The sequence below is a fragment of the Miniopterus natalensis genome, chromosome 5 (genome assembly GCF_054644295.1).
Source record: "Miniopterus natalensis isolate mMinNat1 chromosome 5, mMinNat1.hap1, whole genome shotgun sequence".
Classification (NCBI taxonomy): domain Eukaryota; kingdom Metazoa; phylum Chordata; class Mammalia; order Chiroptera; family Miniopteridae; genus Miniopterus; species Miniopterus natalensis.
In genome coordinates, this window is record NC_142085.1 from 17,385,748 (window position 1) to 17,410,702 (window position 24,955).

Here is a 24,955-nt window from a genome sequence, read left to right on the forward strand (position 1 = left end):
AATATTCTGTTGCGTTGACATATTATATTTTGCTTACCTATTTATCCATTAATGGCCATCAAGTCATTTCAACCTTTTGGCTATTAAGAATAATGCTGCTATAAACATTTGTGTGCAAGTTTCTGTGTTAACATATGTTTTCAATTCTCTTGGGTATATACCTAGGAGTGGAACTGCTGGGTCACATGGTTAACTGTATGTTTAATCATTTGGAGAATCATCATACTGTTTCCAAAGCAGCTGGGGCATTTTACATTCCCACCAGTAGTGGGATTTGATTCTAGCCATCCCAGTGGGTATAAAGTAGTATCTCATTGTGGCTTTGATTTGCATTTCCCCAATTACTAATAATTTTTCCATGTATATTAGGCCCATTTTTACAACAAAAAAAGCTGAGGTACAGAGAAATTAAATAAACTGTCTGTGGCCACAAAGCTGTTAAGAGAAAAGCTGGGATTCTAACACAGGCAGCCTGGTTCCCTAGCCCAGAACCTTACACTGCAATTACTGCTGCAGCAGTTCCTTGCATTTCATCCAGTCACTTGTTTTATCAGTTAGAGAACCTTCCCAGCAGCCATTCAGACTTCTCGTATCTCATAGATGAGGTCTGAGTCATATGACTCTTCCTAAACCAATTAGTGCTGAGAATAGGGCCATCATAATTGATTTAGATTACTCAGGATTTCTATGCAAAACCAGGGCTCTTCCAGAAGGAAAGGAGGTAAGAATGGCTCTTAATCAGTCATATCAAAAATGTCTCCTACAGGTGTATATGAAAACAAAATTTTTTATTTTCTTGGTTATGCCATCCTAGAAATGAGAGAAGTTACCAAGTTTAAAAAGAGTTATTAAACCTTGACTATAGGAGCAAAGCATTAAATAAGGAGCTGTTATTTGTACATTTTCAAATAACCAAAATATAAATTAACTGAAGTTAATAAAACTGAAAAATGACCAAAAATCATTTATTGAAAAATAGCATTTTAAATAAGGCTTCAACGTAACTCTTCCCATAAAATATCATTATAACAAATTTTTCATTCACTTTAAAGCTTTGTGAGGTTTAGATAAGCTTTTCTTAAGAACGCAAAGTTTCAAATAATTTAAGTGCTATTTTACATTACATTAGCAATTAGATTTCACAAACCATATTTTAAACACTGTACTCATTCATAATGAACAAATGGTTTTAATTTTCCATACTTTTAAAAATATATTACTTATAAATTAGCATGTATAATACAAAAGTGATATAATACATGTTAGCATTTACTTCCTCAAGAGAGATTAGAAAATAAGATGAGTTTAACAGATCATTTCAGTGTGCATCAGAAATATTTCAAAGTATCTATGCTGAACCCTAATTTAAAAAAATAAATTTTTTTAATGGTGATGAAAGGAGACTTGACTTGGGCTGGTAAACACACAATACCATACATTGTAATTGTATAACTGAAACCTGTATAATTTTATTTACCAATGTCACCCCAATAAGTTCAATAATTTTTTTTTTAATTTTTAAGGTGGGCGAAGCAATTAAATAATTGCAACTCAGGCCTGCCTTTAGATATAGGGTTTATCATGTAATTATAATGTTGATCACTTAAAATTATCCAAAATGTCTCCAACATTTTAAAGAGCTAAGCAGAGCTATTTTTAAAATCAAACATATGTGCTTTTTCTGTTTATGTCTTTGGAAAGAACATTCTGTATAATGAAAAACACGACCAAATTTTTCACAGTACATCACTATAAAACCCTGTAATTGACTTTCGGGGTTGGTTTACTCTATATCTATTTTTGACCATGTAGAAAACAGCAATGATGTGGTAAAAAGCCCAAAATGTAAGTCCCATTGCAGGATAAGACTCCATCCTGATTAGTATAGAAGTATCATATTTACGCTGGGAAATGTGCCCATTTTAAAAAAGAAAATTTCATGGCATAGGAACCTCCTCTTTTTTAATCAAGTCATGTGAAAACTAGTAACTCTGGTGCCTGGTCCAGGCCTTGAATGGAACCTGGATGCTGTACGTGCTGATCCCTCCAGTAAAGGCAGCATACATTGATGTTCTAACTAGTTGCTGGAAATAACAGGTTTATTTCTATATGTTAATCTAACACAAGGTAACACTGGATATTACAATTTAAAGTTGTAAATTAGCCTGTGAAAATACAAATTAACATTGGAGAGTTACTTTTCTCATGTCTTAATACAGATGAATTTTCAAAAACCTTAATCTCCCTCTAAAAGTTTTGAACTTATTCAGTGATAAAACTAATTTGTCATCTCTAACAAAAGCACTGTTTTTCTTCATTGAAAAGTCAAAAATATCTCTGAATGAGTCTTCCTGATTTCATTAATAAAATTTACATATAAGCAAGTAAAATAAACTAAAAGAGGGAGATGGTGTGTGGTTTAAAACTCAGCCCTGTAACACCTACCACAGATTTATCTCCTGTGAGTTGACTCAGCCATTCCTTCTTCTCAGTAAATAAACTAAATTCTATGCAGGGTACTGCAGTAGAGTTTTTCAAGGGCCAAGTGAAGGAATATGTTTTAGATGGAATCTTCCAAATTGACAGCCTGCCCACTTTTGGTAGGTATTAAAGGGTCCACAGCACTTTATGAATTAGTTGTGGTTTACCTAAAAAATTATGGCCCAAGTTGCCACGGTCACTGCATATTCAATTTATCCCTATCAGAAATCAATGTGCCTTTAAAAAATTTTAACATGTTTAGGAAAAACACAAGCTAAGTGACAGCTTTCTGGTATCATTGTTTATTGAATGGCAATCATAACAGCATTTTAAAACCTGCAAGTATATTTAATATGTCAACATTTCTATTAATATTTAGGTCTTTCATAATGTAGATCATCATTTTATCCCTACATGTTAATTGAGTCATTAAAAGAATTAATACTAACTGCCTAAGAATATTTAACAGCTTTGCCAACTTCCTGGGGAGCTGTGCTACGAAGATGTTCACAGAATCCTGATTACTTTATGAAAAAAAAGTTCTGGAAATCCTTATGTGGACTACCTATGTAAAATATCACCTGAACAACAAAGGAATTTCACCAAGCTGACTAGATAAATATCACAATCAGTTATCTTCTGTCACAGTAAGAAATGTGTGAAAACCTTAACTGAGCAACGCTGGAAGTCAGCAAGACAAGGGTTCGGGCAAAGCCCTGGCCCAGGTGTGTCCCAGCCCTCACACAATTTCTGGTGGTAAAGCCCTCACCCAAACAGATGAAACTGTCCACGGTCTATTACCTACATCACTAAATCAAACAGCTTTTATAAAAAGTGTTTATATACATTTTTAAATTGTCATGGCAAAGAAAGAAAGAGAAAAAGTTTACCAGCCAACTTTTTTCTTTCATTGGCTAACTTCCTTCCTGTGTTAAGGAAGGAAAAAGGAATTACCTTCTCATTAAATGACCTAAGAAGAGTAATAAGTGGGGCTAAATAGTTTCTTCAAAATCACTGCACTGATCCTTTTACTGGAAAAGTTTCCCAATTACATTAATGCTACATTTGATAACTAATCTTTGATTAATAAACTCAAATTATTAAGACATTATTAAGTCTAAGTTAGAGGCCTGGAAATGTCTAAATTTCAAGTGGAACAAACCAATTCTAACTGTTGCAAACTTGTAATGATACCAAGGCATTTTTACTTTCTCCATTACCTCTTATGTAAGTTTAAAGTACTCAAAGGGCAGAATAAACCAGCACAATCTGGTTTGGAAGTCCTCCCTGTCACCTCCAGTTAGCTGGGTATTATCTACAGTGGACTATCTCAGGCAGAACACAGGAACATTTGGCATCCAGGCTCTGATGCCTACCAAATGTGAGGCTTTGAATAAGTAACTCCACAGCAGACTTGTTTCCTTATCTGTAAAATAAGGGCCATGATACTAACTTCAGAGGAATGTAGTAAAGCTATAGTTAAATAATTCAATTCATTCAATCAACTTTTATTAAGGACCTACCACTTGACGAGCACCGAACTGAGCACTCAGGACTAAAAGTCAAAAAGAGCACCTTCTCAGGCCTCAAAATCCTTACAATACAATAGAGCAGAAACAACAGCTGTAATTAATTGATAGACAGTATCATAAGTGGTACAATAGCCCCAGATTTAAGGGTGTAGAAAGGTATTTGGGAAGAGATGAGTGACTAAAGTTTTGAAAGTAAAGAAGAGGTTAATTCCTAAAAGAACAAAATAATTTTGATAGCTGGAGCAAAGACTACATGTTGGAGAGTAGATGATAAAGCCAAAGCTGACATATAAGAACAAAAATATTAACATACTTTGCAAACTGTAATAAAAAATAACATATAAATATAAGGTACTATTATACCTCAACTAAACCACTACTCATGCCATATTATAATGGTATGTTTCTATATCTGCTTCCTGAACTAAGACAGTGAGCTCAGAGGCAGAGGTGGCAGTAAGGTGATCCATGCAGTATTTATCTCTGCATATCCGATCCTTTACTGTCCCCAAGTAAGTACTTTTATTTAAAAAAGTTTCTTAAAATAAAACCTATCAGTAATATTTTTCACTGCAGAGCAACCATAAGGAAACCTACTTTTCAGTACATTTCACTTATTCTTTCATGCTTGCTTTTGAGATTGGGTCTACACCACTATCTGCTCTCTCCTAAATTTGAAAATCAGAGACTTCGGTGTAGATTCAGGGTTTCTTACTTAATAGCAAAACATACTAGACAAAGTATTACATCTTTTTTGAACTTCAATTTTTTTTATTCTATAAAACGTATTTATTACCATGTACTGTGTCTGTCGCATGGGGTTTTGGTAAGTTTCAAATTAAAAATTAAGTCAGACATGTACATAAACACTTAATTCATAAACTATAAAGGACTTTGCCAATGTAAGATGTAATTCTCCAGACAGATGCCCGAGGAGTTCCTCCACTTCCACAATCTAGATTTAAAAAGATAATCAACTATTTCCCTTCTCCCAACTTTCCCTATCTCCCTAGTGAAATGAATACACCTACCATTGTAACAACACAGGCGACAATCTGTGCCCCGCCAGGAGCACAGAGTTCAGTCTTTTACAACATCAAGGAAGACGAAATGACATTGCCTCTCATTTCAACTACTCCAGGAGCTTTCTAAAATGCACTGCCCTGCAGTTATCCCTAGTCTGGTTTCAACCTCCATCTGCCCAAATAGTTTTCTTCCAAAAACATAAAGCTCACATATAGTTAGCTCACTGAAGTCTATGATCCTCGATATGGTGCCCACAATACTTCATTACATGATCTCTGACTATGTATCTATTAATAACTTCTTATACTCTCCCCCTTCCCACTCATTGTCACCCACAGGGCAATCAGCATTTCTTGGGCATGGACACTTCCACAATTTATTCCTTGTCTCCCTTTACCTCCCAGGTTGCCACTGAGCTTCTGACTAGCTGAAAGGTCTCTTGTTGAGAGAAGCCTTTCTTGACTTCTGCAAGCAAAATTAAGCCAAATTCATCCTTGAAAACACAACACTTCGCATGCACCCCTAATACTGCACTTTCCACGTTACAATCACCTCTGACTGTGTATGTAAACTATAAAAGGACAGTGTCTTATACATTGTCTACCTGGAATGAAAAGCCATAATGCAGACACCTTATGCCTATTCATTCACTCATTCATTCAATAAATAATGAATGATTAACTGTTTTGTGGAAAACACGGTTTTGATGCTGGCAATATAGAAAACAGTAACAAACTCTCTACATTATTAAAGCTTATATTATTGTGGGGTAGACAGGCAAGAAATAAACAAGTCAATATGTTATAAAGTCCTATGGAGAAATATTAAGTAGTAATATTTGGTGTATGTGAAGAAAAATGTTGCCTGGGAACTTATTTTATTAGGTGGTAAGAGAAGGCATCACTAAGAAGGTCCTACTTCAGCAGAGGCTTGGAACTGAGAATGTGAGCTATGTAAATCTATAGGAAAAGCAGTCCTCCAGACGGAGCAAAGAGTTAAGTGCAAGGGGCCTGGCACAGGAATACACTTGGCATTTTAGAGAAACTGCAAGGAAACTACTAAAGTAAAACAGCTAAGTGAGGAGAGAAAAGGTCAAATAGGAAAAGCATCAAGGACCACTGTGAGTGTGACATGAAGACACTGAGGACTTTAAGCAAAAAAATCCATCATCTCACTTGTGTTTTAAAATATTTAAACCTTCAAGACATTTAAAGCGTGGCTGCTACATGCAGAAGAGAATATAGGGAGGGCAAGAATACAAACTGGACGAGTGGCTAGGAAATGTATAAAAAGACCAGGCTAGAGATGATGAGGCCAGAAGTTCACCTCAGGCATGAGAGTGAGGTCAGCGAATCTAGTTTTCTTATGAACTAGACAAACTGTCAAAAAACAACCATTTCAGGACCGTGGGAATCGAACAAAAGAATACAACAAACTAAAAAGTATTTTCTGTGAAAAATATAGAACTCCAATTGAAAATATCTCATGTCTGTGGTATTTTACCCAGGTAGGCCCCCATTCACCAAAGCCCTATCAGCAGAGTAGTTAAAGCAGGGCCAACCAGGCTATGAAAACCACCAGCTTCTCCACTGTTGCTAAAATGGGTTCACACTGACTCTGGGTGGTGGCCACATAATGCAATATACAGATCATGTAGCATAGAAAGGTGCACTTAAAACCTATACAATCTTAACTAATGTCACTAAAGAAATTTAATTAAAAAATAAAGTGGGTCCTTAATTTGGAGTACTGTCAGGCAAAGTGGCAATCCCAGTAAACCTAGAACACGAATGATCAGAAGCTCAGCACACCGCAGGCTGTGATCACGTTTAAAACAAGCAATAGAAAGAGGAACTAGAGAGGGGTTTAACAGAAAGTTCCAAGAGGGGAGACAGACAAATAGGGGCTGACAAGCTCTTTACACATCATAGGTTGACCAGAGGTTGTGTACATGCACAATAGAAACTGAAGTAGAAACAAGTTACCTACATATCCGTGACCTATAAAGCTATAGTGCCTATATACATGCAAGGAAGAGACACAAGATATGACAGAAGAAACAAGGCAGACTTAGAAACAGCCAGAACAGGGAATGCTCTCCAGCCCACAAACAGATCCATCAGCATTGAGGAGAAGCCTTACTACCTCAAAATGTTTGAGCACGACCTCTACCCAAAAACTCACTGAACAATAAGCAATGCAGATAAACGGACGACACCTGGTCCTTTACTTAAAAACAAGAAAATAATGAGAAGAAATATAAGCATTCTCACATTTTGATGGAAACAGAACTGCACAAACATGGACATTTCTTATGTGGAAAATACCAGAACGCATGTTTGCTATATTATCCAAAAAGTCCAGTAGTCAAAAAACAAGTACTAGACATGTAAAGCATGAGAACCAATGACCAATACAAAGAAGGGGGTGGGGATGGAGTCAACAGTAACTGTCTCTCGGTGTGCCAGATACTAGATTTAGCAGGCAGAGTGGAAAGCAGCAATTATAATACACCCAAGAAACTAAAAAAAAACCAAACATTTTTAAAAGCTAAGAAAAATGCTAATTAATAATTCAACGAAGGTAGAACATTAGTAAAGAGAAAGAAATTATAAAAAAGGGGAAAAGTAAACACTTGAGTTTAAAAGCACAATAACTAAAATGTCAAATTCACTAAAGGCACTTAGCAGATCTGAGATGGCAGAGTAAAGATTTACTGAAATTGAAGACAGTGAAAATGAAAATTACTCAATCTGAAGAAAAGAGGGGTGGGGGAATGAACATGGTCCCAGAGATTTGTGGACAAAAACAAATGTACAAAATGCATGTGATAGGAGTCTAAAAAAGAGGTAAGAGTAAGAACTGGGAAGGACAGATATTTGAAGAAATGGTTGAAACTTCTTAAGACAATATAGAAATCAAAGCATATCAATGAATGCAGATAGGCATAATTTAATATTTACCTATTTTTGTTTTGTGAACCTTACATTAAATTCTTAAATGCAACTGAGTCTAGTTTGTGGCTCTCCAATCTATCCCACTGATCTCAAATTAATTATCATTATAAAGATAAATTCTAATACCTCACAGAAATAGTTCTTGTTATTTTAGAGGGAATTTTCTAAATTATATATCACTATATTTATATTATATTTATAAATTACATATAGCTATTTTATATTATACATATTATATTTATATAACACTATACTAATTATTTTTCTTTTCAAAGAGAAGGACATTGAATCCAACAGTCATTAAGTATCTATAATTAGCCCTGGTGATATGTCTGGAACCCTGAGGCTAAAATGTATAGGTTACGTGGGCTGCAGTTCAGAGGAAAAGATAATCCAGGTGCAGGTAAACACACATGGAAGTGACTAGGGCCGCCAGTCCTTATCTCTGCCACCCATACAAGTGCCGGCGGAGGCAGAGGGCCAGAGACCAGAAGAGAATACACAGTGATATATGGAAAAGCAACAGCAACCCAAGCAGGGAGAGACTGCAGGGCTCTGATTAGATCAGCCTATAGGGACTCAGGAAAACACAATTCTTGGTAGAATTCATATTCTGTGTGCTGAGGTTCACACAGAATAGCATACACTACTTGGCTCTCCCATTAGGAAATATAAATTAATAATATTTCAAATCTACAAAGGTCTTTTTCTAGCTATGATATAAAACACAAATTACATACTGACCATGTTAAGTACAAACTGTTGCCTTTAAAAAGCTCTATCACTATCTTATTTCATTATAGTATTAACAACTATGAAAATAAGTGGGGAAAGTATAATTTGAAAATATCTGGTCAAAGGAAAAGCCCACTATGACTAAAACAAGGCTGCAAATGACTTCATCCACTTTTAGAAAATGACCTCATCATGACAATTAGCTACCAACGAGCTTCCAAAGCCACTAGCAGTAGCTTACAAAGTCACAGCTGTTGCTTTTTCTAACGACTAAAAGTTGATTTCATTTTAAATGTCATTCCACAAGAACCAAATGATTTCTTCAAAGTACTACAACTTATGAGCAAGAATTACATTGAAGAGAGTACAATGATAAGTCTGTGACTTGCTCAATAAAGATAATTATAAAGAATGACAGAACAATCCATTAAAAAACACTTGACTGTCACATTCTTGGACAACAAGCAGACATATTTAGGAGAACCATACATCATTCATGAATAATACAGTTAACATAAAAAGTGCTTACTTTGACCTTTAAGCAATATAAAAATCATTTAATTGATAGAGAAGGTGTGATGTAAATTTTTGATAACTAGTTTATTTCTAAAGAAAAACGTGAATATTTCAATAATCTTTCTGGAAAAAATATTTAAATAATTCATGAAATTTAAAACTTTCAGATCCCAAGTACAATGAAAAAACTTACTAATTAAAATTCTTATGGAATTGCTATTCCTGAAGTTTATTACATCTTATTAAAAAGCCCTACATGAGCCTGGCCGGTGTGGCTCAGTAGCTGAGCATCAACCCATGAACCAAGAGGTCACCAGTTTGATTCCCATCTGGGGGCACATGTCCAGGTTTTGAACTCAATCCCCAGTAGGGGAGCATGCAAGAGGCAGCCGATCCATGTTTCTCACATCAATGTTTTAGAAATCCCTCTCCCCTTCTGTCTCTCAAATCAATAAATATATACATATATATTTAAAAGCCCTACATGATGAAGCCCCTAATATCTTTGAAGCCTAGCTTCTACTACATTCCCCATCCCACCTCTACTCACTCCATTCAAATAGATGTAAATGAAGGTAGATGTGGGATTCTCTAAGATACTCTTAAAACCTGCTTCTCAATAAAGACAAACCATCAGAATACAATTTTTGGCCCATCCTCCATCCATCAACCCACCTTTACACCTGTTATTCTTTTCCCCCACTGAACTGCACTCGGGTGGGAAAATATCGAGCACTGTATGTGACACATCCCTATGTACGCATTCTGTATTTATGATACAGGCAATACACATTAAAATTAGATACTGTTCTCCCTATAGGATCCACAAATAAATTTCTACTCTGAGCAACAGGAAAAAATGAATAACACACTTCTTTAACCTTGTAGGAAACCTTGGGTCTTCCTAACGTGTTTTTCATATTCCATCTTCAACAAATTTTACATACCAACATACTATTGTACTCCTACTTAGTTAACATCTCCTTCAAATATTTAAAACCCTTTCCTACCTAAATTTTAAAGGGAAACTTTTCACTCACAATCACAAATAAAAATCCAGAATCATTTACTATAAATTAGAGAACTGTAAAAATTAAAACAAAACTGTTACTAATTCTAATGATATACTGCTACTTGCTTTTTGTTAAAACTTTTGTTAGCATTTTTTAAATCATGAATTAAAGATAGACTATGACTGAGAATAGAATAGAAAGTCACCATTTTTTTTAGATACCTTATTTAATATAGTTGAAATCCCTTTTGAACTATATTCCCACATTCTCCCCTTCTCAGAAATACCCACTCTCCTATAGCTGGGGTGCATCCTTCTGGCCCAGGTTTTGCAACACTGTTCCTATGCACAATCTGTAGTATGGTTTCATTGTCAAAATCTGCATCAGTACAGTCATTCCTGTACATGTCCTTCCACAGTGTGCTTTGGGCACTCAACTTTGTTTTCAAAATGTGTCCCTTCATGTTAATATATATTGACTTAGTTCATTGAAACTTCCCAACAGCCACCACTCTCTGTATTTGTTTCCACTTACTTAACCATTCCCTTACTTGATATCTGGATTGCTTTTTATTTTTTATATTAAAAGCAATGATGCAATGAATGCTTTATGCATATTTCTTTGTGCTCGGTGTCCTTGTCCTATATGAGAGGTTCTCAGGTTATTGATGATTTTAGGGTGAGAATGGAAGTTTAGAAACTGGCAACCCAAATTATATCCAAACTTCAATAAGGGTATTAAACAGAAGGATGAATTTTGCACACACACCTGGCTCCTCAACATCATCCTATTTTCCCACCTTTACACCCAATTTGCCTCATTTTATTACTCATTCTAAGTTTATTTTATCTTGCAATGCTGTTTCCACTTTTTTTATTAAAGTAGAGTTGACATATAATATTATATTAGTTTCAGATGTACAACGTGTTTCAACATTTATATACCTCACAATGTGATCACCCTGATAAGTCTAGTACCCATCTGTCACCATACAAAGTTATTACAATATTTTTTACTATATTCCTGCTGTTTCCACTTTTAAAACCTATTTTGTGTTCTTTTTTGAACGAGGAAGGGTATAAATAATGCAGTTTTCATGAAAATATCAACTGGGACCTGAAATCCAGTCCTACCTCTGGGAATTAAGTGACTCTGTGGGACCTGAGTCACTTAATCCTGGTGTCTTAGTGAGCCTCAAGAATCTCATAACATGGAGGGGACAGGTGTGTAACAATTTGCTCTCACAAATACCATGTAAATTTTAAGAATGTAAACTATGAAATCCTATATAATCATTAGTGGTACTGTATTTAAAAGATATCATCAGAATGATAATTTATTGAGAAGTCAGATAATAAATTAACATAGACTTTTAGAAAATATTTATGCATAATTACTTATCTTCATTTCCTGAAAAAGAGGCAAATATAAGAAAACATCCATCAATCATGCCGTATTATGTCCTATGTGGTAAGTCTCACAGCTAAGGATGAGACAGTTACTGAGTACACTTGCTGAAAGATTTTGAAGAAAAATCATATTCGTCAGCTGTTAACACCAGTACAAAAAAGACTGGCGTGTAAATTATTTAACAGTAATAGTTTTTAACATGAATATTAAAACATTTCTCCTTTGAACAAACTCAATCTGAATTTAAAAATTATTTGTGAAGTGAAAAAGCTCTAGTATTCTTATAGTATCCTAGTTAGCAATGCAGTAAAAACATCTAGGTTCAGATCTTAGATTCACTGCTTATTAGCTGGGTGAACCTGTCAATTCACTTAACCTTTCTCCATGCTTCTATTTCCTCATTTGAAATGAAGATAAAAACAGAACTCCACAGCTAACAATTAAGTAAGATAATGCATGAATGTCACATTTAGTATAAGCTAAGCATTATGCTAGAAGGAATTAAACTTAATCTCATTTTACCCTTACAATAATCTTTCAAGATATACTATCATCACTTGTAATGATTTAGGATAGCTTCTCAAAAGGTTATGTGGTTTATCCAAAGTCACAGTTATTAAATGACAGAAGAACTGAATTATACCCTTCAAAATTCTAAGGTATCACCAAGTAGAACAAAGAGTTCTCAAAAATATTATTTGTTCTCTCAGAAATTATTCTGAACCACAATGAGATTATCAATTCACATGACCTTTCAGCAATCTAAGACTTAGAGTGTTTCTCGGATTCCCTAGACTCTTTATCAGCAACAAATACTACTGATTTGCAACTTGCCATCAACCATAACAGCTGTGATTTTCTCCCCTCATGATCAAAACTTTGGTGAAACCAGAAGGAAAGTCACAGAGAGCAGTGAGAGAAGTAGATGGCAGTGGCAGCTGATTCTGCTGCCATTACTATTAACGCAACACCATGGATAAGTTACTTAGCCCTTCTGTCCTTCCATTTCCTTACTGCTTAATGAAAAAGTAATAGTGTTATTGTGAGAACTTCCAATAGCAGGCAGCACTGTGCTAATTTGTCTACATATGTTATCTGATCCTTACAGAAGTCCAAGGGGCAGGGGAAGGGGGAGTACACTCCCAACCCTATCTTACAGATGAAGACAGAGGTTGAGGTTTACCCCAAATCACACCATCCTAAAGCTGCACTAGGTCCAATAGATCTAAAGGTATGTTCATAAACATTTTGTACACAGTCTCTTAAGTTGGGGTATTATACCTAGGAGTAGGCCCTCCTGACACTCAAGCATAGGGACTTTTGCTCTTATTATTAAGAATATAAAAGACATTCCTACTTTCCCTCACCTTCATACTTCGTCTCTCCCAAATTACTAATGGTGTGTAAAATTTTAAAACTTCAACATCTACTTCCTATGCAACCTGAATCTATGTGTTCTGGATTACTATTCCCCACCCCCTTTTCTTCATGTTCAAATAAAAGCTTTTTATTTTTCATTACAACCTGAACCTTTTTTTTTTGGCATTTGGTTAACAACACTGATCCAACTATATCAAGAAACACATTGTTGAAAAAAATTCACAAGTTTAACAAAATTTCAAACTAAATGAAAAGGAAAATACAATCCATCAAAATTTGAGTATGCAGAAAAAGAAGTGTTTAAAAGAGGAATTTCTAGCATTATATGCATATATTAGGAAAGAAGATCCAAAATCAATCATCTAAGCTTCAACCTTAGGAAAACAGAAAAAATAAAACACATTAAACCCAAAGTAGGCAGAAGATATAAAATTTAGAGCAGAAATCAAAGAAACTGAAAACAGGAAATCAAAATAAAAATAAAACCAAACGCTGGTTCTTTGAGAAAAAAGAAATTTATACACCTCTAGCCAGGTTATTAAAAACAAAAGCAAAAAACAAAACAAAACATGAAGACACAAATTAAATAATGTGAGAGTGAGAAATGAAAGAAGAGGACATCACTACTTATCTCATGGACATGTAAAAGAATACTATGGACAATTTTATGACTCAAAACTTAATAACCTAGATAAAATGAACCAACTCCCTGAAAGACACAAGCTACCAAAACTCACACAAGGAGAAATAGGTAATGTGAATAGCCTATATCTATTTTTTAAATTGAATCAATAATTAATAGTCTTTCAAAACAGGAAGCACTAGTCCTACATGGCTTCACTGGTGAATTCTAGCAAACATTTAAGGAAGAAATTCTCTACAATCAAATGCAGAGAAAACACTTCCTAACTCAATACCAAAAGCAGATAAAAACATTACAAGTAAGAAAAAATACAGAACAATATTTTTCATGAACATAGAAGCAAAAAATCCTCTACAAAGCATTAGCAAATCAAATACAATAATGTACAGAAAGAATTATACACCACAACCACGTGTGATTTAGTCCAGGTATGCAAGGCTAGTTCAACATTTGAAAATCAATTGATAAAATCCATCATATCAACAGGCTAAGAAGAAAGACAAAGTGTTCCTATCGACAGATAAGCCATCTAAAAAAAAATTCAACACCCATTCATGATAAAAATTCTCAGCACATTATAAATAAAAGGGTACATCCTCAACTTATAAAGAACACCTGGAAAAAAATGTACAGCAAACATCAAAATTAATGGAGAGAAACTAGATGCTTTTCTCCCTAAAATCAGTAACAAGACAAGGATACTTCCTTTCACCACTCCTATTCAACATCATATTGCAAGTTCTAACTAATGCAATAGCCCAAACAAATAAATGGCATAAAGGCTGGAAAAGAAGAAATCAAACTGTCTTTGTTCACAGATTGCCTGATTGTCTATGTTGAAAATCACAAAGAATCAACAAAAAAGTCCTAGAAATAAAGGTAATTAATAGCAAGGTTGTGCCCAGCCGGGCATGGCTCAGCTGTTGAGCATCAACCTAGGATCCAAGAGACCGCGGTTTGATTCCCAGTCAGGGCACATGCCCCGGGTTGTGGGCTCATCCCCAGTAGGGGGCGTGCAGGAAGCAGCCAATCAACGACTCTCATCATTAATGTTTCTCTCTCTCCCCCTCTCCCTTCCTCTCTCTGAAATCAATAAAGACATATTTTTTAAAAAAATAGCAAGGTTGTAGGATAGAAGGTTAATATAAGAAACTCAATTACTTTCCTATATACCAACAATCAATAATTGAAATTTACAATTTTAAAAATATGCTTACATTGGCACAACAAAAATGAATACTTAGGCATTAATCTATCAAAATATATAGAAGATCTGTATGAGATAAATTGCAAAACTGATGAAAGAGATCAAAGAAGATCTAGATGAATGGAGATATATTCTGTGTTCACTGATTGGAAGATTTGATACTGTTAACCTATCAGCTTTTTCCAATTGGAACTATAGATTTAATGCAATCCTAATGGAAACCCCAGCAAGTTACCCTGTGAATATCAACAAACGGATATGTTACTATAATATAATAAAGCTACAGTAATTGAGAGAGTGTGGTACAGGCAAAAGAACAAACATCTAAAGCAATGGAATAAATAGCCCATAAACAGACCTACACAATAGAGTCAACTGAGCTTTGTGAAAGGAGCGAGGCAATCCAATGGATAGTATTTCAGCAAATGGTGCTGAAATAACTGAACATCTAAATGTAAGAGAAATGGCTCTACACACTACCCTCACATATTTCACAAAAATAAACTCAAAATGGATCATAAAGCTAAATGTAAAATTCAAAATGCTGAAATTTCTAGAAGAGAATGTAGGAGAAATTCTAGATGACCTTGGGATTAGACAGAATTTTTAGATAAAATACCCAAAGTGTCATTTTTGAGAGAAAAACTGGTAATTTGGACTTCATTAAGATTAAAAAGCATCCACCATGAGAAAGATACTGTTCAGAGATGAAAAGACAAGATTGGGAGAAAATATTTGCGAAAAGAATTACTATCTGACGCAACAATCCCACTCCTAGGTATCTACTCAAAAGATGCGAAAACATGCCTGGGTTGCGGGCTCAATCAATCACTCTCTCATCATTGATGTTTCTATCTCTCTCTCTCCCTTGCCTTTCCTCTCCCTGAAATCAATAAAGATATATTTAAAAAAAAAAAAAAAAAAAGATGCGAAAACAGATCATTGTTCTATTCAACTACAGCATTATTCGCAACAGCCAAAAGGTGGAAACAGCCTGTGTCCATCAATGAATGTAGAAACAAAATGTGGTATACACCAAAAAACTCTTAAAAATGAACAAGAAAACAAAAGAAAAAAATAGGGTGAAAGATCTGAACAAACACCTCCCCAAGAAGATACGCAGATGGCAAATAAGCATAAGGAAAGATGCTCAACATCATTTATCATTAAGAACTGCAAATTAAAATGACAAGGTGCCACTACACACCTATTAGAATGGCTGAAATCCAAAACACTGAGAAAAGCAAAAGCTGACAACAACATGGAGCAACAAGGGCTCTCATTCATCAGTGGTGTCAATGCACAATGACACAGCCCCTGTGGATATTTGAGCTGTTTCTTACAAAGTTAAACACAGTCTTACCAAACAATCTAGCCAGTGCTCCTAAGTATTTACCCAAATGAGTGAAAAATTTAGGTCCACACAAAAACCTGCACTCATATTTATAGCCACTTTATTTATAATTGCCAGGCACTGGAAACAACTGAGATGTCCCTCAATAGGTGACCATATAAACAAACTGTGGTATATCCATACAATGAAATATTATTCAGCAGTAAAAAACAAATTAGTTATTAAGCGACAAAAAAAGACAGAGAGGAGCCTTAAGTAAATATTGCTAAGTAAAAGAATACAGTCTGAAAATGCTACATTTTGTATGATTCCAACAAAATGACATTCTGAAAAATACAATATTATATGTGGAATAAAGACTAGTTGTTAAAATAGTTGAGATGCTAAATTTTATGTTACGTTTAGTTAAACAAAATGTTATGGGGATTTTTAGGGAAAAAAGCTATTCTGTGTGATACTACAATAGTCGATATATAAAATTATGCATTTGATACAACCTACAGAACTTCACTATATAATGAAATGACTCCTAATGTAAACTACTGACCTTAGTTAACAATAATGTATCAATAGTGGGTCATCAATTATAACAAAGGAGTTAATAAGGAAACAGGGGGCTGGGGTTATAATGGAACACTGTACTTTCTGCTCAATTTTTCTATAAAGTTGAAACTGCTCAAAAGATAAAGCTTGTTAATGTTTTAAATGGTTCTTTTTGACATTTTCAGTATTAAACTTTTTTTATGATTTCATGCAGCAATATACTACATAACAATTCTGCTATATTTATCAACAATATTGATAATGCATAAGTTCTTTCAGAAATATGCAATCTTTAGAATTCTTAATTCAAAAAAAATTGATAGGTACAAAGAAATTTAAACAACACAAAGAAATAGCAAAATATAATAGTCGATATTTAACTATTAATTTTGGGGCCAAATTCTATTCCTCAAAGGTTAAAAGCTAAAACTCTTTTTAATTTATTAATTTTGGATGAAAATCTTTCCTACATAAATATTATTTCCTTATCCTTTTAAGCAAAGCATATTTAATATAATATTCCTCTTGTCAACCAGTTTATTAAATTGCTACAACACAATGGTACTTTTTAAAATCTATTAAGGTAGATAGGGCCAGCTTAACTTACATTAAATGACCCTGGATGATGCTTTTTGAGTTTCTATATATTAATTAGTTTTTTCTGTGCTGCCTTCCCAGGTAGGCTATCCTTATTACTTAGAATAATTTCTGTGTTTGTTTTATAACTACATATTAAATAAAGAGGAGAGGTGTAAAAACGATCATGTTACAAATGAAGGCAAACAAGCAATAATCAGCACTCCTAGGGGAAAATCAAGGGAGAAAGATAGCTCTTTTGTGATGAAATTATGAGAGTTATATAATAATTTTTGAACTGTCCTATCCTTAGCTATGTGTGTAATAACTAGAATTGCTTCAAATGACCATTGATAAAATAAGGTGATCAATGATATGAATTATAAACTTTTGCTTAAAGCCACCTCATTACCTGATACATTTTAAACCTTAAGTATTAATACACTAAAGGTCTCAAATTCACATCAGGATATGGGTTCATTTGCTCTTTACCAATTTAAAAAAAAGTTATTTCCTGCTAAGTTGATGTAACCATCACCATCATCCAATAAATAATACTCAGTCTACCTAATGTACGTGAATCCTCAGAAAACTAACTTATTTTGGATATTATGTCCAATGGTGGGTGCAATGAATGTTCTGGAGATTAATATCAAAAATAGTTAATTCTTTTTATACTCAAATTTAAATTCAATAAAAATGAAAAAGAAGTTCATCACAATCACTATTAAATATTTTATGCTTGGGCATTAAACCCAGTTTATTCTGGGGGAAAAAAATTCTGTAAAAAAAGGAATCTTAGTATCTTTATTGATAATAATGAACTAGATAAATTCTTAGATTTATGATAATTTGGAGATACACTATAACCAAGATTATTTATTTGTATTCCAACCTTATCCCTAAAAGGATTTTAGGGTGGCTTATAAAACTATTCACAATATTTAATAATTACATGATCAAGATGAAATTACACTATTCAACTATTCAATTCAACAGACAGTTGTGAAGCACCACAGATGTCATCTTTCACATAGGAACAAACAAAACAGATTTTGTAAATACTTTAAGAAAAAATTCCATTATAACATGTACACTAAGAGTATGATCACTTTCCAAACTATTCTAGCCTTTTCTGTAACAGAAGATATCCACTGGACCACAAATTTCTATGTATGAAGTACAGGGGGCAGGAGTGGGCAAACTATGGCAGGTCAGCTGCTTGTTTATGAAGTTTTACTGGAACACAGCCATGCCCATTCACGTATCGTCTAATTTACTTACTGTCTGCTTTCAGACTGCAATGGTAGAGTTAAGTAGTAAACAGAGACTCTATGTCCCACAAAGCCAAAAACATTTACTATTTGGCCCTGTAGAGAAAAAATTTATAGAACTCCCTACGATATTAACTACTATAATACAAATTCAGAATTAATAATTTACACAGAGAGATATAAGCTTCTGCTCATTAAAATACTTCTTGAAAAAGCACAATTGAATTGAATAGTATATAAACAACTTAGCAGTAGTACGACTCAGTATTATGAATTTAATGTGAATGAACTTTTTAAGGTACTTTTTTATATATAGGGTGGGACAAAAGTAGGTTTAGTTGTGAGTACACAAAACAGAGCTTATTATTATTTATTAATTATTGTATTATTTTCCATACAAACAACTGTAAACCTACTTTTGCACCACCTTCTATTTTAAAAGCATCCAGTTAAGAATAATAAATGACAAGTAATAACATGATTGTTTTGATTCTCTAGAAATCTCTAGTTTATTGGTCTAAACCTGAGTTACTGTAACACAAATTATAAAATTTTTAAAGTTGGTATTTTCAAAAATTTTATTATTTCCAGTTTATATCTTCCAGGTTTAAATTTGTGAAAATTAGTTGTTTTATGGTGAATAGAACATAAGTGTAAAAAATAAAAACTATAAACTAAAATCTAAAATTGCTATATATAATCCAGGCTGTTCACATTCACTTAATTTTTAAAAACTAGACAAATGAATTTTCCCCAACTATCTGATTGCACTTTGGAATCAAATCTCTATACAAATTTTCCACAAAATGCTTCACCTTTCAGAATTCAATGTTTAAGGTAAAAATTAGTAAAATGAATGTCTCTATACCCTTTGCCTAGATTCACCAATTGTTAACATATGCCACATTTCTTTTATGTATGTTTTTGTTTAATCATGGTACTAACTTCATGAAAATAACTCATCATGCACCTTTAATACTAAGGATATTTTCTTATTATATACATGCAATGGTATTATCACACTTAGTAAATATGCTATAGTATCACTGATAGCCAGTTTACTCAAATATCTTAAAAATAACTTACAAAAAAAATTTTTTTTAATCCAGAATCCAATCTCGAGGTTCACATACATGACCAATTCTGAGAGGAAAGGGCCAAATTTTTCTTTATACAAATTTTTTTTTTTTATATACTATGTTTTCTCTTCTTTCCACAACTTGTTCTCTGGAAAAGCTGTAGGAACACAATTTCCCCAGTACTTTCCTGCCAGAACCATTCAGCAATGAAAGGGTATTGAAATAACTAAGTGGGGAGAAAATTGAATTTCCAATTATCTAGGTAGATCCTGTTTTCCCTATGAAAATATCTAGAATAAAACTGTAATCTTATCTTAACTGGTGAAAATTTTTTATAAATTATAACCAACATTCATTGATCACCAAGTGAAAAGTCTTGTAACTAATTACCTGCCAGGGCTCAAGAAGTTAAGCTTTAATATTATCACTAATAACTTAAGGATCATGAATAATTATGCAAATGTATTTAATAAAAATAAACATTTTATAAAAGCCTAAAGAGAGCTCTTTACTGAAAAAGCCATTTTTAGAAGACTAAACATACTTTTTTTAAACAGAGTCAATTTTACAGTTCACTAAGTTGAATAAAGTTTTAATCATCCCATAAAAGGACTAGATGACTTGCATACTATGATTGTACATTAGGAAACTGACTTCTCTGGCCATTTGTTTCGGTGCTTTCAAGCTTTTACTAAAGTGTAAAACTTACATTTTGAACAATACTTTATTGTATCAATATTATAAAAACTGTACTTCTGAATAACAAGAACCACAAATTTTTTACTATTAATGTAATTGAAGTAATATGAATATTTTAACATTCTCTCCTAATTTATTTGATCTTAAAGTTCAAATTGGAGCAATTTTTGACTACTAAACTGTCTGGGAAATTGAGATTTCCAAAGGGAATACTGTCAAATTTATAAAAACAAAAAGATCAGTATTCTAGTGATTCATTTTCAATATATTTTCTATATTGTTAATTATGTCTGAATTCAAAAGTATTTTCCAGTGTAAATTATACACAAGGCTTAACAAATAGAGACCTAAATCTGCAATCGCCTTTACTGAAACCAATGAAAAATCTATACACAGCAATGAAATTGGCATGCAAATAAAAGAACTGTCAAGACATGTATCCCTAAAAATAAGCCTACAATAACTATTTTAAAGGCTGTGTGTGGTCTTACCCATATATTTTGGCATGATGCACTCTCTCCAACCACAGCTAGATTCATCCAAAAGCAGTGGCACTGGAGAGCCTCTGTCTCACCTGTCAAAGTTGAAGAACGTTGTTCCAAAGACCACCATGAGTCCATGGAGAAAAGCCACAGTGCTACAGCTGGTATTGATAAGCATTCTCTAAAGGAGAAAATACTTCAAACAATTAAGCAAATCATCCTTAATAGAGATCGAGACAGAGAGACAATATATTAATCTTTAAATGATGAGATGACAAATACCATGCCAGGTCTGACACAGTGGTAATTTATATATGGAATACTAAGAGGGGATCTTTCATAAGTAACACTAAGTTAACAGTCTCTTCTATTCTTCCTCTGATAAAATTTCTATACATTATTTATCAATTCAAAACTCTACTACGTTCCCTTACTTAAATCTTAAAAATCTCCCTTGTAAAGCCTCATAATTCATCAAATTATCAAGGTACTAAATTCATCAAAATTGCTATAGTCTGACAGCTAAGAGCACAGAGGATTAAGATTTATAAACAGAAACCCTAAGTATATTAAAATCTGACTTTTTTAGAAGATACCATAATATCTTTTTCAACCACATTATAAAAGCAGTTTACATTTTTGCTTTAGACTAACCCTCCCTACAGTAAAGCGTATGGATTGATCAGGTAAGCCACAGGTAGGTTGACATAAATAAAAAGACCAAGAAAAACAAATACTTTGAAAAGAAATATGCCTCAGTGGACAATCAAGCCCCACCTCAAACCTGGCAATAAAAGACAACTTAAAACAAAATGGAAAGAAATATACCTGGCTGGGTAAAAAGTTTAAATAATCATGATGAATGTATCATTAATTTAACTTATTTTTCCTACCAGATGACAATGTCCTCTAACTCTATTTAATGCTGCAACAATTCAATTAAAAAAGAAAAGAAGTGCCTTTTCCAGGAAAGTTAATATCCAAAAGGTTCTCATTATAAGACTGTTTTACCTACAACCAAGTCCCACAGCACAAAGTTACCACAGAGTTCCAATGTACTATGATGCCCCAGTTTAATTTACTATATTCTCTAAACACAAAGGTTCCAAAAAGATTAGTTTCACTTTTCCCTAGATATATTTAGTACATTAACTAGTATAGCTGGGATATTATTTTTCTTTGGTTTTGTCAGTAGCATGTTTGATATAAATTTTATTAAGTGGTAGTATATGTAACATTGCATTGTGGGTAGTAGTTTCCTGCTTTGGCCTAGCCACATCCTCAGCTGTCATATGAGCATGTTTCCCATATTTTCTGCAAGTTCTCGCCTTTTTTTTCTTCTTAGGAAAAATGACAGCACTAGAAGATGAATTGTTCTAATAATTATAAGAAACATGAGTTATTTATACAGCTACATTACACAAGTATGGGTCATTCTGCACTTCGAAGAACAAAACAGATCCCCATAATTAAAGTGCCAATGTCATGTGAAACAATATGTTAAAGTAAATTAACATGAAGGAAGGAATTAAAAACTGTTAAAAGGAAGAAAATCGCTGTAATCAGATGCTAATACCATCTAACAAACGAGGTGTACATGTAACAGGGCAGACATAACAGTGATTTGCCTTGAAAACTTAGGTGCTTCAAACCTGCCAGGTATTCATTAGTGAGAATTAATGTCAATATCCACTACTAGAATCTTAAGAATCTACTTTGAGACACTATAGAAATATCAAAACAGAGAAAGAGAAACTGTAAAAGCCTGGAGGAGGGAGTGAGGAAAGGAGGGAAGAAAAAAGAGGAAAAGAGAGGGGGAATGACAGGGAAAGAGGAAAGTTTAGTATTTTCTCTTTTGGCATCCCATTTCCACATAATCTCACATTTAGACAGACAGCTGCTAATTACTAACCAAATGAAGTTGTTCAAGCGATCATGGACATGGTAGTGCTTTGGGTTTTCACATAATTTAATTAAAACAAACTAAGAAGGAAAAAATAACAGAATACTCTCATTACAAAAAGTAACACAGAATAATACCCTGTACTTACACAACCACAGACGTGCATGCAGTTGTGTACGCGGACATCTTCCCCATTAAAATAAGGAAGTAAAACTAATCTCTCCTAATCATTATAATTTAAATTACTAATAAAATTATATTTAATATAAAAAAATTTCAAATCATCATCAATATAAGGCCCAATAAATGCTCTGCCAGCTTAAATAGCTATATATCAAATCCAAAAAAAAAAAAGGTCAAAAAATAAACTGTCATATACCAAGTTGAAACAACAAATTAAGAAAGTGCCTTCCTAAAACCTCATTATCAGTAAGAAAATTTTAAGCCAAACTAGAATTTCTACAATTTATAAAATTCCTACATCAAATCATTTGGCCCTGTTGTTTTCAATTAAAACAAAAACAGAACAGCACCAAATAGAAGTTAAAACAATGAGAAAAACACACACATAGAAATAAGCACAATATTGATATTGATAAAACTACTGCATCTAAATAGGATCATTAGTTCAGAAAATAAAAAATAATTCAAAAGGTAACAATGAAGATATATGTAGTATTTAAAACACTATTACACTATTATATCATCTAAGAGCATACAATATAAAAAGTTTGCCCCAGGTCGACAGATTTAGTAAATACAAGGTAATAGGGAGCAAGATAACTAACGTCTTTACTTTTTGAAACTGACTTCAAGTTCAAAGGTGTATTTCACTTCCATGGCATAAAAGTATATAATTTATACAGCAGACCTAAACTTCTTACGTCAACATACCAAATACTAACATAATCCTCAAAAATGAAGTTTTGAGGGTCTTTGAAGAACAATAACAAAAAAACCCTGTGGCTTCCGTTTCTCATTTTAAGCATTGTATAAATCCATAATCAAGAGCTTTATTTGCAGTGACTTTTCTGAGTCAATCTCTCTTTATCACATGTGGTAAGTTATTTCTAATGAAACAAATTGTCAATTATAATATATGTACCAGTTATCACTGTTGTTTTTAAGTTTTTACCACAAAGTAATACTTGGTCCAAAGTGTATATATTTTCAATTTAGAAAAAAATGTATGGATAATGATTATACAAACTTTAAAGTACATGACTTCACTATCTTTCTCCTGCCAGAATTTGATGGGCCTCACACAAAACAGAAAGAGCATATTCAACAATGTCTATTAAACTCATGCAATAACAGTGATTACCCCCCCAAAAAATTTATGTACAGGAGGGTTACCTGCACAAAAGAGAAAAAGCAGATAATAGATGCATAGGTGTTAAAAATTATCCAAATGCTTACAAAGTCAGTATGTAGGGCCAAAGTGCACATAATTTTAAAAAAATTAAGGGAGAAAACATTTAGCTAATAGCTGGGCTTGTAGGACATTAGAGAATGCTTATACAGACACTAAAAACTCATCTAGAGGAAGAAAAGCATTTATTTACCATACTACAGCCGCTACCTAAATTTTTTCAATTGCCTGATTCTGCTGCTATTGTATGTGCATATGGAACTATGTTTGGAAATTCCACAAATTATATAGACAAAGCCCTCTTTTAGCCCTCCTATACATCATAACAGTACACCTTATTTATTAAAAATAACTTTTCTCTTTTGTATGAATAATTACATGTTAAATGAAAGCTCTTACTTTTCAATGTAAAATGTTTACATACATAATGAGGAATAAATTTATATTTAAAATGAAACACTAAAATGCATTTCTGGTGTTTTATCACTAAAAGTTTGTTATGGGAAAGTTCTGGACGTTTGAATAATAAAGGATTAAAATCATTCCCATGTCCTCCCTGTGCATTTTGGGCAAATCAAATTTTTTGTGAAGAAACTTATGAACATGTCTGTACATTTATCTTTATCTAATATAAACCAAAAGCGGATAATGAACTGTGCTGGGAAGTCCATAGGCAAGGATATTTTGGCTCTAACACCCTCCTTAGTGTTTCCCAGCCCTTACCCCATTATCTACCCCAAATAATGTTTGTAATTCGCTGTCTCCGCCCACCC

The 24,955-nt window shown here is 33.4% G+C and overlaps 1 protein-coding gene across 6 annotated transcripts in view; it reads right to left on the reverse strand.

Moving 5' to 3' along the window:
• Positions 1 to 24,955, reverse strand: part of SUPT3H (SPT3 homolog, SAGA and STAGA complex component) — a 418,544-nt gene that overhangs the window by 344,257 nt on the left and 49,332 nt on the right. Inside the window, exon 1 of one of the 6 annotated variants that reach the window (XM_016212677.2) lies at positions 21,000 to 21,517. The exons of the other annotated variants lie outside the window; for them this stretch is intronic. Coding sequence (XP_016068163.2) covers positions 21,000 to 21,085 — 86 coding nt within the window. The 5' untranslated portion in view covers positions 21,086 to 21,517. Of the gene's footprint in view, positions 1 to 20,999; positions 21,518 to 24,955 lie in introns of those variants that run through there. 6 annotated transcript variants of the gene reach the window in all.